General features: G+C 54.9%; 1 protein-coding gene across 5 annotated transcripts in view; it reads right to left on the minus strand.

Moving 5' to 3' along the window:
* Positions 1-16,483, minus strand: part of BDH1 (3-hydroxybutyrate dehydrogenase 1) — a 40,293-nt gene that overhangs the window by 9,296 nt on the left and 14,514 nt on the right. For all 5 annotated transcript variants that reach the window (XM_062209860.1, XM_062209832.1, XM_062209839.1 and 2 more), the window contains 3 exons: positions 15,012-15,141; positions 7,226-7,298; positions 6,435-6,545 (listed from right to left, as the gene is read on the minus strand). In XM_062209860.1, coding sequence (XP_062065844.1) covers positions 6,435-6,545; positions 7,226-7,298; positions 15,012-15,094 — 267 coding nt within the window. In that variant the 5' untranslated portion in view covers positions 15,095-15,141. The remainder of the gene's footprint in view (positions 1-6,434; positions 6,546-7,225; positions 7,299-15,011; positions 15,142-16,483) is intronic.

A 16,483-nucleotide genomic window follows, 5' to 3' on the forward strand; every position in this document is an offset into this window, starting at 1 on the left:
AAGAAACCTGCTAAACCACAGAGCGCAACTCCACTCAGGTTTTATTGAACGTGAGGACTGCGTCTCTTGTGTGGCAATGGTTTCTCAGCCCTCTTTCATGGTCCCCGCTGTGCTGGGCACTGACGTCCAAACACCCCGCGGGAGGCGGGAGGGACACACACGGAGGGGCTGGGGCAAGGCAGTGACAGCTGAGGACGTGAAAAGAGGGGTCCTGGGGGATGGGGCGCTTCAGGGAAGAGGCCACAGACAGCCATCTGTTGCAGGCAGTGCAAAGACCTAGGGAGCGGTGGATGCGGGGCTGGGAGGTGGGCAGGCGTCCGCTGGGGGGCACTGCTGAGCCGCCGGAGGGTTCTAATTAAGCGCCGACACGGTTAGCTGAGCGTTCGCTAAGCGGGGTGCTATGCTGTGCCAACCATCTCCTTGGCCCTCCTTTCTCGAGGCAGGGCTTGCTATGACACTTCATCCCAGTCTCCGACACAGGTTTTTTATTTTTTTCCCCCCACAACAGGAATGAGCTACATTCGATGTAAAAATTAAACTCTGCCAGTCATAATTTAATTGGAAGCAATTTTTTTCTGAGCGGTGTCTGGAACCCTGATGTCTCCTCCGGGAGGGCTGGAGTGGCTGCCAGGGAACGCAGTGCCAGAGAAAAGCTTACTCTGCAGCCCGCGGTGCAAGCAACTGGCAGTGAAGCCAACAGCCCAGGCACGAGCAAGCGCGGGGAGCCCAGGATGGGCGGCATCTGTCAAGGGCGGGGCTGAGCCCTGGTCCCAGGACTGGAGACGGCACCCCGCAGCATCACAGGGACGCAGGAGAAGGGGGTGAAGGGGCTGGGCCAGTGGGGGCCCACACACTGCAGAGGATTGGTCCAGAGAGAAGACTTGGGGCGGGGGGGCCAACTCATTCCCTGACAGCAGAACGAGGGCCAAGACATCAAGTCCAACTCAAAGTGAGGAGTGACTGCCATGGTTTGGAGATGATATGGACCAGCTGGGATGTGCTCAGACGGTGGTGGGGTGCCAGCGGGGCACAGAGCAAAGACAGCCCAGGCATCACATGGGAAGTGGGCTGATCTCCCCGTACCCTCCCTTCCACCCCTAAACTGTCATCCTCTCCCATGGGCTTCCCACGAAAGGGCTCCAACCAGCTCTCTAGAAAAGCCTCTGTACATCTGGGCACCAGGAGTGCCAGGTCCCCCCAGACACCTCTGCGCACCGTGGGTCTCAGGATTGGCCCTCAATTCCCCTGGGGAGCAGAGGGGTTGGTGCTGTGGCGCAGCAGGTTAAGCCGTCACCTGTGATGCCAGCGCCCCATATGAGTGCTGGTTCGAGTCCTGGCTGCTCCACTTCCCATTCAGCTCCCTGATAATGTGCCTGAGAAAGCAGCAGAAGATGGCCCTAGTATGTGGGCCGCTGCCACGCACATGGGAGACCCTGACGGGATTCCTGGCTCTTGGCTTTGGCCTGGCCCAGCCCCAGGCATTGAGGCCATTTGGAGAGTGAACCAGCAGATGGAAGATCTCCCCTGCCTCTCCCTCTCTCCGTAACTCTGACTTTCAAATAAATCACATACACATATGTAAAATATAAAACTACCCTGCACTTTACAGTCACACCAGCAGGGACAGAATGTCTGTTTGCTGCACCCCAGAGTCCCAACCATCTGTAGCCTGGCCTGTGGCTGCAGACTGTGGTGGCCTAAGCCCTTAGGGGTCTGCCTGTCCTTGGGTCTCTGGGGTGCACTCTGCAGGTCTCCGGACCTGCTGTTCGGGCACAAGCTTTCAATCCTGCTGTGCTGATGCTCGTGTAGCTTTATTATTTGTAAAGTTAATTTATTTATCTGTTTGAAAGGCAGAGAGACAGAAAGCTTCCATCTGCTGGTTCACCCCCCAGATGCAACAGCTGGGGTGGGTCAGGCTGAAGCCAGGAGCCCGGAACTCATCTCAAGTCTCCCATGTGGGTTAGCAGGGACCAAGGAACTTGAGACATCACCTGCTTCCTCCCAGGATTCACATTAGCAGGAAGCTGGCATTGGAAGCAGAGCCAGGATCAAACTTGAACTCTGATATGGGACGTGGTGTGCAAGGTGCTGCGCCAAACTCTCGCCCCTGCTGGGTTATGGACAAGCCCACTTCTCCCTCTCCCTGGTCTCCCCACCCTGGATGCAATTTCAGGCAAGCCTTGCAGCTTTCCCACTCGTTCTGTCGACAGAGCTTCTTCCGGCATCAAGCATCTGCTAGTCACATAACCTCAGCCGAGGCTGGATTGAAAACCCAAACTCGCAAACTTGCACCCAATGTCAAGCTCGCTCCATGCAGGCCTGGCCCAGAGCGCGGGGTCCCGGGGTGGTGGCGGCTGTTTCCCACCACTTTCCAGCTGCCCTCCTCTCTGATTCCTTCCTGCGACCCTTCCAAGCTACATCCAGGCACCACAAAGGAGGGGCAACAAACAACAGCCTCCCGAGGCTGGCTGTTGTCTGCTGTTGCTGCCCGAGAGGTGGCAGGAGCCCGGGAGCGGGCCCTTATTTCTCAAGGCACTTCTGAGATTCGGCAGGAGTCCTGCCATGGGACTCCTCCCACCTGGCACCGTCTCCCTCAGCCCAGGCCTCAGCAACGCGCACTTCTGGTCTCACTCGATGAGGACCGCAGGCAGCTCGCCCCACAGTCCACATGGGGCCAGGCAGCTGTGTCCCACTGGGGTAGAAGCACAGCCCTTTCCCCTCTGCAGCTTTCCAAGCTCTGCGTCCAGACGAGCCAGCCAGCATCATTCTCTAATGTGGGCATCGCATCCCGAGGCTCCAGACACCAGGCACACCTGCTGAGCTCTCCACGCCATTCCCAGGAAGCCCACTGTGGACCCGAGACCAGAGGGAAAGCCACGCCCATGGCTCTCCACCTCTCCTCCTCTCGTGTCCCCCGGTTTCTTACAGGCACTAAGGCAGGTAAGGGGCAGCCCCTGGCAGAAAGGTTAGACTGCGTCCCAGCATGTTTTACCTGGCGGGCAGTGAGGCCCCCCGGGCGCTTCTTATCATACGTTAGAAGCACGAGCAGGCCTGGGGCACTGTCACATTTCCAGGACGGGCAGGAGGAAGAGCTGGCAAAGGAGCTGGAGAAGAACCGCGAGAGCGCGAAGTCACAGAACAAAGTGTCAGTGAGCAGGAGAGGGCCGGATTGGTCCACAGCCGCTGCCGGGCCGACCTGATGCGGATGTCTGAGAAGTGGCCGAAGTGGCCGAAGCGGCCAGCTGGGCTCAGCAGTGCATAGCCCTGCCTGCTCTGCTCCTGCCTTCCTTTCCTAGCTCCCCTCCCTTCTCCCCCCTCCCCCAGGGTGTTGGGCTTCAGGCACCTCAAACCTCTGGTGCTGCCGGGTATGCCACCTCCACCCATTCCATGGGCCCTCCTGTTCATCCTTCTAGACAGGGAGGGGATGCTAGCCCCTTAAGTCATCCCCGTGTGGATGCAGATCTGTGCCTGCCCCTACTCTCAGCCACAGCGGCGTCCTGCTGCTCCTCAAACCCAGGGGGCCCACCCCTCTGTGCTTGGTGCTTGCCTGGACATCTGGGCATAAGAGCCGTGCTCCACCTTCCCCGCAATGTCCTTCTTCCCTCTTGAAAACTGAACATACTCGCACCCCAACCCATTCTCCTCACCCCACAGAGAAGCAACATGCTTATCTTATTCCCCAACCTCCGCCCTTGGAATAGACAAGCTTTCATTCCACTGTCATTGGCTGCATCTCCCAACAGTGGCTCATCATAGGTGCTCAACAAACTTTTGCTGAACAAATGAACAGAGTGGGAGGGGCAGAGCCTGATTCTGTGCATTGGAAATGGGAGGGAACTATATGCAAATAGCCAGCAGGAACAACCCTCTGGGGCCACTTTTCTACAAAGAGGAGTGGAGAAGGGGGAAGTACCACCCCAGGCTGCCCTGTATGCAGGTCTGTGCGAGTGGGGGTGTGCCAAAATGGTCCAGTAGGGGGAGCAGTTGATGTAGGAGAGTGGAGGCTCCTGGATCCAAGTCTTTGAACTGGCCCAAAGCAATGAAATCAGAAGCCCCACTGCAACCCGGCCCATGGCTAACATCTCAGAACCAGACTGGAAACCATGTCCCCTGGCACTTTGCCCATAGTCTCTGGTGGCTCCGATGACTGTCTGATTTGGAGACGCAAGTGGAAGCACTCAAGAAGTGCTTCCATAACACAGCCTGCCAGTGACCTTGTCTGGTACTTTCTTCAGAATCCCAGTCACCAGGTCGCAGAACCGCAGCTGTGGGAGAGGAAGGAGATCTCCGGTCCCGGCCTGTTATTGTAAGAGGAGACTGAGGCCCAGAGAGAGGAGGTGCCGGTCCAATCCTGGGTTTGTGGCCAATCGGGGACTGGAGCCCCAGGCTCTAACCCCCTCTCCAAGGCCCTCCTGGAGCTCTGGACAGCTTCTGCCCTGCACTAGGGAGTCAAGGTGTGGTCGCCTGTGTCGCTGGCCAGATCAGCACAAGGGCACAGGTGCCAGCACCTGGTGAGGCAGGTCCACATGGCGCAGAGAGCCTGACTCCAAGCACGCCACTCCTCACAGCTTCTCTCACGCCCTGTCACAGGACAGCTCTTCAAGGGGAGCAACGTAGCAGAGCTGCATAAAATCTGAGCCCAACTAGCTCTTTCTTAGCTACAAGGTTTTCCTAAGAATCATCAAAGAAAGCACGCAAAAATGTGTAAAGCTACCCACTGCGGCTTCATTTCTAACAGCAAAAGTCGCCGACATGTGCACAGCCACGTTTAAGTGACCTGGGGGCCAGAGATTGGGAAGACTTCACTTTTCTACATCAAATGCTTCTGTCTTGTTTGAATTTCATAATTAAAAAGAAGAAAAGGGGCTGGAGTTGCGGCGCAGCAGTTGAAGCCTGCATCTCATACTGGAGTGCCAACTGGAGTCCCGGCTGCTCCACTTCTATCCAGCTTCCTGCTAGTGCACCTGAGAAGGTACTGGAAGATGATCCAAGTACCCGCATGTGGGAGACCAGGATGGAGCTCCTGGCTCCTGGATTCAGCCTAGCCTAGAGCTGGCTGTTGCAGTCATTTGGGGAGTGAACCAGCAGTTGGAAGATCTTTCTCCTATTGTCTTTCCCTTTCTCTTTAAAGTAACTAAATAAATCTTAAAAAAAAAAGTTCAAAAGGACATGTAAACCCTTTTCTGATCTGGAATGATGTTCAGAGCATGGCAATGCAGAATACTTTATTATTTGTAATTGTTTATATTATTGAAAATTATATATATACATGTATTTAAGGATTTACTTATTTGAAAGGCAGAGTGACAGGAAGAGAGAGAGAGACAGAGACCCTCCACCTGCTAATTTGCTCTAAATGCCTGTAACAGGCTGAAGCCAGGCCGCAGGGACTTCATCCAGGTCTCCACCTGCATGAGGTGAACCCAGGTTCTTGAGCCATCGTCTGCTGCCTCTGAGGTTGCGCATTAGCAGGAAGCCAGACTGGAAGTGGAGGCAGGACTCAAACTTCGGCATCCCCGTACAGATTCAGGCATTCCAAACAGCAGCTTACGCACTGTGCCACAAGGCCAGCCCCAGACAGACACACTTTTAAAACTGTTCAATCTGCTGCTATGGTTGAATCCATGGCTGTGTAACCCACAGAGCAGACTGTAGCTAGAAAATATGACACCATACTTTATTTACCCTATGATCCAAGAGCAATCTCATTCTTAGCAATCTGTCCTAAAAATGAACCTCCAGCAATACAAAAATACATCTGCACACAGTTATCCATCGTAGCTCTATTGGTAATCGTAAAATACTGAAGACAACCAAAATGCTCATCCACAGGAGCAGCCTCCTGTCCTGCATTTCTCTCCACGTGCCTGACATTCCACCTGCTATGTCCCAAAGGAGCCTCACGCTTCCGGGCCCATGCCTGGGCCACTTCTTCTGTCCGTCAGGTCACTCGTCCCGGTGTCCCCAGGACATTTATTATTATGTATTCTCCATGGTCCAGGACAAGGGTCACCTGCTCTGTTACCCCAGGATCCAGCCCTTCCTTCTGCGCACGCCCTAGTCCCGACACGTCCGTGAGAGTCTTCTTTGCGCTAAGCCCTCAGCTGTGTCTATGCATGGCTGTTTCCCCACAGAGGGACGGCTCTGTTCTACCACAGCACTAGCAAAACATCCGGCAGATCATTAGCGACTGACAAGCAAATAACCAATGGATGGATGGAGGGAGGGAAGAACGAAGGAAGGAAGGAAGGAGGGAGGGAGGGAGGGAGGGGAGGCGGGAAGACATGAAGAACAAGTGAGACTGAAGCCACAGGGAGAGGTACAGGCTGTTTTGAGCAACAGACGGGCCAGCTGTTGGGCAAGCAATTGTTAAAGAACCACCAGATGCCCGCTGCCTGGACGCGCGGTGGCAATGGGGAGGAGCTAGGCCTTACCTTCAGCAAGCAGCCTGCAAACACAAGGAAGCCTTTGGAGTGCAGATGCTTGGCCAAGGAGAACCCGAATCCAGAGTCACAGCCCGTGACCAGGACAGCTTTGCTGCCAGCCTGTGCAGGAGGTCAGAGCCCACGTTAGGCGCCCACAGTCCTGAGGCAGGGTTAGCGGGCTCCCTGCCCGTAACAGCACCAGGTGGCCCTCCCCGCCCACTCCTGCTATGTGGGGCAGCTCCAAGGAGCACTGGAAAATGCCTGGGCTCGGAATCAGCGCTCTGACGTCAGCCAGCAGTGTCACTGGGAGAGAGGACTTCTGCTGCCTGGGTGTCACCTTCCCCATCTACACTCACCACGGCCATCGCTGTCGTCGCCATCTTTATCATCCAAGTTAACGTGTACGGGGCACGGTACTCACCTTACACCAGGCCCCCGGTATGAACTATTCTGACTGTGTCCTCTCGTAACTCCGTGGTGAGTGTGATTATCATACCACAGCACCGGGACGGAGCTGGACTTGAACCAGGGCTGGGAGAGCCCAGAGTCCAAACTCTTAACCCCCCGCTCTCCAGGTCAGGGTGGGGTTCTGGCTCCCATCAGGCCTCGGCTGCGGCCTTCCCAGCTAGAGGGGCCAAATGCTTTGCTGCTGCCTCCCACAGGCACGCGGTGTGCAGGCTCGTTACCCATGGGGCGCTTTGGCGGAGGGTGGGTGAGAAGCCCCAAAGCCCTGCTCTGAGGGGGCTCGGGGCCCAGGGGTTCTGAGCATCTGGTTCCCAGGTGGCTGGGAGTTCACTCACCGGGTCCACGTTGCTGGCGTATGTCCGACGGCCAACTAGGGGGAAGGAAGCAGAGCAAGACAGCAGAGTGTGCCTGCAAGAGAAACGGCAGCCAGGCGTGGGGCTGGGCTCTCACCGGGGGCCAGTCCTCGAGCAGGAGCGACACAGAGGACCGTGAGTCTCTGCTCAGCCTGAAGCAGCGCTGATCGTGTGCCCAGCCCGCGTGCCAAAGTCAGCTTAGTGGTCCGCCGAGCAAGCAGCCATCCCTCCACCAAGGTGCTTGGCCAAAAGAAGGAGCTGGCACCTGTGTGGCCAACTTAGCCACTGAACAGGAGGAACCTTGCCGAGGACAAAGCCAGCCCGGAAGCTACTTTGGTTGGGAGCTCCGGTCGAAATCGGACCATGGGCTGGGAACTTGGTTAGGACGCCTGCATCGCACATCAGCGTGTCTGGGTTAGAGTTCCAGCTCCAGCTCCAGCTTCCAGCTTCCTGCTAATTCACCTGCTGGGAGGCAGTGGTGATGCTCCAGTAACCGGCTTTCTGCTTCCCACGTGGGAGACCTGAATTGAGTTCTAGGCCACTGGAGAATTTGGGGAGTGGACCAGTGGATAGGAACAGGAGCTCCCTCTCACTCTCTTTCTCTCCCTCTCTGTGTGTGACTGTCTCTCTCTCTGCGTCTCTCAAATAAGTAAAAAAAAAAAAAAAAATTTTTTTTTGAAAACCTATTGCTTCTCAGGCTTTTGGCTAAAAAATTTTAAAAACTTGACTGTCTTATGTCCCACTCCAATAAAGCTCCATTTTCCCCCTTTCCAAAGTGATACAAATAGGTAATGTTTCAGTCTAATTCAAGTGTGGACTGTCATAGCAGAAATACAGCTTTGCTAAAGCCTTCTGCAAAGTCAAGGTCTTAAACCCCAGAAGGTTAATGCTGCTTCCTGATAAATTATTTTAATTAAATGTTTTATCTTGAAAGACTTGCAGCTTTACACACAGTAAAGAAATAACAGAGAGATGCCAGGAACTTCTGCCCAATTTCCATAATGGTGGCATCTTGCCACACTGTAGTAGCTCAATTTCACAACCAGGATACTGACATTGGAACAGTAAAAATCCAGATCATTTCCATCTCCACGAGGTCTTTCATGTCACCCTTCCATAGCTACAGCTACTTCCTTCCCCCACCACACCCCCTTCAACTACCAGTCTGTTCTCTGTCTCAATCATTTGTCATTTTGGGGCGGGCATTGTAGCATAGTAGGTTAAACCTCTGCCTGCGATGCCAGCATCCCATATGGGTGCTGGTTCAACACCCATGAGGGCGTCCAGTGGGGCTGGGGGCCCGGGGGCCTCTCAGACAGAGGTAGAATGTTCTTCACAAGCAGGCTGCCGGCTGTGGCTGGAGAGCCTGTCTCCAGACCAGCATCTCCCCCACTAAACTTCCTGTGCTGCACATGTGACCTTGCCGCTTTGAATCCCACCTCCAGGAGGATGCTCTTTCACCCAGAGCCGGCAGGCGAAGGGGCCGAGCCCCTGGGGAGAGTCCACCGGCTCCAGGAGACCCTGGCTATCTTGTGTGACCCTTGCGACTTTAAATCATGCCTTCAAGTTAGTTGCAATAATCCACCCAGAGCTAGTAGAGGAGGGGGCTGAGCCCCTAAGCGGGAGACAGGCCGTCTCCAGGAGACCCCCACCCCGCTATCTCCATGAGCCCCAGCCAATCAACATACAGTGTGTGAAATCGCCATCCAATGGGCTCCTCCACAGAATGAACCAGTGAAAGAAACAGTAACGCCTTCAAAACCTGGGACACTCCCTCAAAGCCAGTGTCCCTCTTGGGCACTTCGCCTGCTCTCCTCCTAGACCAGATGCTTTCAGTCGTTTGCCAATCAAATAAAAGTTTCTTTTCTGTCCAATAAAAGTTTCTGTCTCTTTGCAAATTATTTCCCAAATTTTTATTTCTATACTAAGCTAAGGAAAAGAACCCACAAGACTCGCTCCAGTAACTGCCCTTCCCTCCATGACCGATAACAACCCAGCTACTCCACTCCAATCCAGCTCTCTGCTAATGGCAGGGAAAGCAGTGGAGGATGGCCCAAGTCCTTGGGCCCCTGAACCCATGTGAGAGACCTGAAAGAAGCTCCAGGCTCCTGGCTTTGGCCTGTTCCAGGCCCAGCTGTTGAAACCATTTGGGGAGCGAACCAGTGGATGGAAGATCTCTCCCCGACCCCCAGCCCCCCATAACTCTGCTTTTCAAATGCATTTTTTAAAAATCTCTAAAAAACCAAACAAAACCAAAAAACCCTATTGTGTCATTTCAACAATGTTATACTAATGGAATCACCCCTTAGATGAACAGAATGCAACCTCTGGGACGGATTTTTCATTCAACACAAATCTCTGCTAAAACAAAATGCTGTCGGTGGGTGGCCTGCAAACCACAGAGATGTGCTTCCAACAGTTCTGCAGGCCGGGCAGCCCACAGTCAAGGCAGCCGTAGGCGGTGCCCGGGGAGGGCCGCTTCCTCCCCAGACAGCTGCCGCAGGCCTCGCACAGTGGGAGACCGAAGGAAGGGTCGGTCCACCTTCATGACCTAATCATCTGCCAAAACCCCACTTCCTACGCTGTCACCTTGGGAGTTAGGATTTCCACACACGAGATCCAGGGCAAACAAACATTCAACCGTAGCATCGTCTGAATATCCTCTTTGGTAAAATGCCCTTCATACTTTACAGGTACTCCAGTGAGTGCGGGAGGGAAGAGGAAGAAGAATGGGGAAAGGGAAGACATAGATGCAACAAGAAACAACAGCCCAGGTGACAGGTGCGCCAGGGATCAAGACATGGGTTGACTATGCCTTATCTGAAATGCTTGGGGCCAGAAGTGCTTCAGACTTCAGAGGCTTTGAAACTTTGGAATATCTGTATACACATAACGAGCTATGCTGGGAACAGGACCCAAATGTAAACACAGAACTCACGTGTGCTACGTATGGATCCTGTACGTGGAGCCCGGAGGCAACTCCATACGTAGTTGAAGGCGCCTGTATTTTGACTATAACCACCATGAGGTCAGCCTTGCAACTGCTCCATGTGGCAGCACATCCATGCTCAAAATGTCTCAGATGTCAGCTTTTCAGATTAGGAATGCTCAGCTGGTACTACTTTCTATTTTTGTATATATTTGAGATTTTTCACAAAATAATTTAAAAAAAAAAATCACAGGCAGGCTTTCTAATCTATTCCTATGGCTGGCCTCACTTCTGACCGATTAAATCAGAATCCCCAGGGGGATGGTTTTTTTTCTCCCCACTCTGCTCATCTGTGCACACAGACTTAGAAACTGCCACTGCAGGAGGACATAAGACTCTTGCCCCAGGGGTTTCCCTGTGAGGCCTCTGGATTGCCAAAGCCCTAGCATCTCTGGGGACACAGCTTGGCTGGGGCAGACACCACTGCTTCCCTGCCCGTACCCACTCTTTTCTTCCTCCTCACTAGCAAAATCTACTTCTTTCCTTCGTGGTCACATGACAACCTGTTTCCAACACGGTGCAGGCAGAGGCCTGCCATGGCTGAAGGCCAGCTTGCTTCCCAGATATGGTGCTGCTCCTTCCTCCCGTTGCCTCCTCTCTTCCTGGAAGCTGGCGGGGTTGGCGAGTCGTGGCATCCCCAGGGCAACAGAAAGCAACTAGGAGCCTATGTTCCCTGAAGCCACAGCTGCTCACACTTGTGGGGGTTCCTCCTACTCTTAGTGTGACACAGTCCTAATGGACCCACTGACCCTACCCGGGCCTCCCAGGCTGAGAGTGCCCCTGAGGGTTACAGTCAAACCTCAAACTACAGGACAGTGCATACTTCCCTGGAGGGTCTGCCCAAGCCTCAGACACTGTCAGCTCCGCCAGGCCCACAGGGGGCCTCAGGACAGTCAGCACCTGTCTGGCAGGTGCAGTCCCCAAGGTGCGGCCACCAGATTGGAGGTCAAGCAGAAGCCGATGGGGCAGAAGGGCTTCTCCCCACCCAGCCTGCAAATCCATCCCTTTCATTGGTCCCGTCGCCACCAATCAGCAATGATAACCAGAAACCTGGCTTCCCGCTAAGTGGAGCCACGGGGCCACTTCACAGGCGGATTCTGACAAGATGGGATGATGAGCACGGCCCCAGGGCAGCTCAGAGGAAACTTGAAGTCTCACAGCAGCATATTCAGACAGGCCCTGGTCTGGCTGGGGTCAGTGTGGCCCCGATGGGTTCATGTATTCAAACTCAATCCCCATAGCGAGATATTGAGAGGTCGGAAAATTAATGCCACCACGGCGTTTGCAGGTGGAGCACTGGGAGGTGACTAGAGTGAGATGAGGTCCTCGGCGCGGGGCCCTATAACTATACAGCTAGAGAGAGCAGGGGATACCGATGCGCACGCTCCCAGTCTGTGATGCCCCGCACCACCTCGGAACTCTGCCAGCAAGACCGCAGCTAGGTGCAGGCCTTAACCCGGGAGCAGACACTTGAGCCCAAATAAGCCTCTCTTTCTCTGCTGGTGGCCCAGGCATTTCATTAGAGTAACAAAATCTGAGATAAGCCTGTGGCTGCCAAAAGGAGTCACGTGAGCCCGGGCCCAGCTGGGCACCAGAGGTGTAACCACGACCCCGGGAGGGCGAGTTCCCGGGGTGCCAGAGGCATTCGAGAAATTCAGACACAGCTAGGAATTCAAACTCTGAGGGCTGTGCAGAACCAGTTAGCGGAGCTTATCAGGTGCTGCGCAGGCTGAGGGCACAAGGCCCGAGCCTGCAGCCATGTGACCAGCACCAGCCGCTGTGCTCAGGGCACCACAACTCAAGAAGGGGCACCAGCCAAATGGAGACCCTCGCTGGGGCGTCGCACCCGGATGCCATGAGGGCAAGCATGGGAGACAAGGCAGGAAAACACACGTAGATGGCAGAGGAGAGGGCACGCAGGGGCCCGGCATGGCCCAGGAGAAAGAGCGTGAACTCGGCGGCAGTCACAGGAGGAAAGATGCCTGCTGCGTGGAGCCCTGCCGGACAGGAGGCCACGGGGGCAGGGCCGACCTCGCCAGTACTGGACACGGACAGAGGCTGGAAGGCCACTTGGTAAGAACGGACCAGAGTATGAGGCTCTTTCCAGCTGAGACTGGCTCCAGCAAAACCATCAAGCCAAGGCCTCCCCGACCACTGAGCCCTCTGATCTGGTTCCTGGGCGGCAATCACCCGCATGCCGGCCTCGGTCAGTGCTGGGGCCTCCCGCCCTGGCCTCTGCAGGCACCTTCTCCCTGAGGACGTGTAACATGCTCGGCCCCTCGGTGACCCAACCACCCAGCATGTGACAGCCCTTCTGTCCCCTCAGACGGGTCAGGAGCTGACAGATGCTCCACTTCCCTTGAAGTTGGAGGCAAAACCTCTGCAAAAGGACTTTAGCTTCCTTTGGGATTTTCTCCTCTATTAAAAAACAATCTCTAGAAATCTCTAAGAGCCTCTTTTGAAACCGATTTGCCCATTTCCATGACGCATTCGCTGCAAAGAAAAGTGCACAAAATCTTCTCTCAAAAGCCGGTCCACGGGCCAACACCGTGGCTCACTTGGTTAATACTCCACCTGTGGTGCCGGCATCCCATATAGGTGCCAGGTTCTAGTCCCGGTTGCTCCTCTTCCAGGCCAGCTCTCTGCTGTGGCCCGGGAGGGCAGTGGAGGATGGCCCAAGTGCTTGGGCCCTGCACCCGCATGGGAGACCAGGAGAAGCACCTGGCTCCTGGCTTCGGATCAGCGCAGCGCCGGCCATAGCGGCCATTTGGGGAGTGAACCAATGGAAGGAAGACCTTTCTCTCTGTCTATAACTCTACCTGTCAAATAAAAAAAAAAAAAAAAGCCGGTCCACAAAGCAGGCTCCATGCCCCCTCTGCCGGGGTGTGGACGGGGCTCCATTTTACACTCTGCTCACACCGTGTCCTCTGGCAGCTGAACCCCAGCTCCAAGCCAAGCCGCCATATTCCTCAGAAGAGACCTAAGCAACTGCTGCTAAAAGCCTGAATGCGCGTTCCTCTAAACACATCTGCTGGCACAGAAAACATCAAGCTCATGGCTGCTGGGACCTTAACTTTAACCTGACACTCCATCTCACATCCTTGAAATGGTATAGGGGAAAAACCCCACATTTCTTATGTTTCCCTTGCCCAGGCTGCAAAAGAGAAAAACCGTGATAGCACAGCCCACGGAATCCCCTTGAGCAAGGTAATTCCAGACGCCCTCAAAGAGTTGTTTGATTCGCATTACTTTACGATTCTCCTAAACCACACAAACAGTTCAGTGAAGTCTCAGGACACCTGCGTGAACTGGCTTCACGTGTGAAGGTCAAAGAGGGCAATTATCCAAGCGAGCAAAGTCATGCGCTCCGGGAACACCACGTGCCTCCTGATACGGTGCACGGAGGGGGCACCACGCACGTCTGCATGGAAGCACGAGCAAACAGCACCCAAACCCAAGCCGAGAGACAGTCTGCAAAGCAACTGGACAGTCCTTCTGAACGTCAAGGCCACACACGAAATGGACCGAGACACCCACCCCCAGCAAAGAGACTAAGAAGACAGGACAGCCAAATGGAACGTGGCCCTCTGGGTTGGATCCTGGGCAGAAAGACCCATGGGTGGACCACTCAAAATCTGACTAAGGTCTCTAGGTTGGTTGCTGGAATGACAGCAGTGCTGACTTCCTGATTTTGTCATTGTGCTGTGATTGTGCCAGACAAGTCAGGTGAAGGGTACCAGACCTGCTGCACCGTCCCCTGCCCCCTTTCCTCCTCCTCCTCCCCTCTGCCCCACTTCCTCCCTTTTGTTGAGATCCTTGGTGCCTAACCAGGCCCTGCTCAGCTCCTTACAAAGCAGATAAGCTGCACAGGGCAGCTATGGAACTGTGGAGAGGGAAGTTCCCTGAGAATTCAAAGAGGCTCCTACTCTTCCACCAGCTGCCCTCAACCCCCCGCCCCCCACCAGCAATAGCAAATTCTCTCCTTAACCTGATAAAAACCTGAGTTCTAAACACTCCCAGTGCGCAGTCTCTTTGCAAGAACACACTGTTGCCAATCTCTATGCTTCAAATAAAGCAACCTGTCTCTGCTGAGGTCAGTCTCCGTCTCCTTTTTCCATCTCTCCTTTCTGGGGGTACGAAAGGCCAGAGCCCTAAGCTATTTTTTACCTAACAAAGGGGATCTGAGACCCTTTGGCATTACTGGTACAACTTTTGTGGAAGTCTAAAGTTTTTCAAAATGCCAAAGTCTTTTTATTTATTTATTTATTTATTTTTTGACAGGCAGAGTGGACAGTGAGGGAGAGAGACAGAGAGAAAGGTCTTCTTTTGCCGTTGGTTCACCCTCCAATGGCCGCCACGGCCGGCACACCGCGCTGATCCGAAGGCAGGAGCCAGGTGCTTTTCCTGGTCTCCCATGGGGTGCAGGGCCCAAGGACTTGGGCCATCCTCCACTGCCTTCCCGGGCCACAACAGAGAGCTGGCCTGGAAGAGGGGCAACCGGGACAGAATCCGGCGCCCTGACTGGGACTAGAACCCGGGATGCTGGCGCCGCTAGGCGGAGGATTAGCCTGTTGAGCCACGGCGCCAGCTGCCAAAGTCTTTAAAAAAAAAACCCTCGCCTGTGAGCACACCTGTGAGCGTCCCTTGCAGGCGCAGAGGCTGTGGACAGGCCGCCAAGCCCCAGCGCCACCTGCACTGCCCGTGTGTCAAGGGCAGCGGCACCTCCCCTTGCCCAGAAATCACCACCTCCCAGGGCCACCTCCACCCTCAGCTGCTTACCTCGCTCCATCCTGTCTGTGGGAGACACTCAGGGCTCTCCCTGGGAGCCGGGACAGAGGTCTGGAGAGGCGGGCGGCCAACATTGTGGACACGTGGTAGGAGGATCCGCTTCCTCTTCCTGCCGGGGGCTCTGAAACACAAATTGCACCCTCAGCATGGCCTTGCTGTGCTCAGGGGGTTAGGCTAGGGGGCCATCTTCCTTCCAGGTTGTAAAGGGGAACTGGGCGGGGTCCTGCTGCCAGGCAGCCCCCTGCCCCTCTGTCTCACATGAGACTACACCAAACAGCCAGGAGCCAGGGGGTCTGGAAACCTGGGCTCTGGCTCTGGCTGGGCCACCAACTCACTGGGCCACCCTGCCTGTGTTGCCTCCTGTTTGTAACATGAGGAGGTTGGACCAGAAGGGTGATCCTCAAACCAGGCTGCACAGCAACCCCGGGGTGCTCCGGACCTCAGCCCCTGGGAAGGCTGACCCAGTGAGTCCGGCTCCCTTGTCCAGGCGCCTCATGCCCAGGGAAACACCCCGCTGCAGTAACCAGGGCTCTGCCTTCCCTCCCAGCGCACCTGTGTGCCCCTGCAGGTGGCTTTTCCAGTCCCGTCTTCTGACCCTGCTCTCCCCCTCTCTCCCCAGCCAACAAGCATGGGGGTCTGACTCGGAGGCAGAATTCATCAGTAACTCATTAGAGCATAGGGTCTGGAGCCACAAAACGAGAGACCTTTCAGTCTAAAAATTACAACACCACACACACACACACACACACACACTCCCTCTCTATTGAAATTTTGATCACCCTTTCTGCAACAAAGCCACGCATAGCCTGGTGGCATCTTAAGGCTACTTAGCACCAGGACCAGCCATGCATGCTGCCTCGCTGGGCTTAGGTGTAGAACTTGGCTGTGTGCTTAGCTGCTCTCCTGTGCTGCCCAGCAGATCTCTCCTGGCCAAAGGGCAGGAAAGGGAGGCTGGGGTGCTGAGCGGCTATTCTTCTCCTGGCTGGTGGCTTCAAGCCTCTCCTTTGCATGCCTGGCTGTGGCTCCTCAGGATGCTCCTGTGTGTTTGTGTTAGAGAGCCAGGCGGATAGAGCTCCCCCCTTCTGGTTCACTTTCCAAATGCCTACAACAGCAGGGGCCTGGACCAGGTTTCTTACATGGGTGGCAGGGACCCAATTACTTGAGCCATCACCTGCTACTTCCCAGGGTGTGTATAAGCAGGAAACCAGAAATAGAGGCCGAGTGGGGACTGAAACCCAGGCACTCTGATATGCGATGCAGGGGTCCCAAGCAGTGGCTCCAGCCCTGAGAGCTTGTCCTGGAAGTAGCTCACCCCCAGCCTGTCTGCTGGTACCTTGAAACTAACTGATAACTAGCCCCATGGGTCATATTGGTCTGTGTTCTGTCACCGTAATGAAATACCCAAGGATGTGCAATGTATCTTAAAAATGCAAGTTTTTTTTGGCTCGTGTGCCTGGTTCCAG

This window comes from Lepus europaeus, chromosome 2 (assembly GCF_033115175.1).
Source record: "Lepus europaeus isolate LE1 chromosome 2, mLepTim1.pri, whole genome shotgun sequence".
Taxonomy (NCBI): domain Eukaryota; kingdom Metazoa; phylum Chordata; class Mammalia; order Lagomorpha; family Leporidae; genus Lepus; species Lepus europaeus.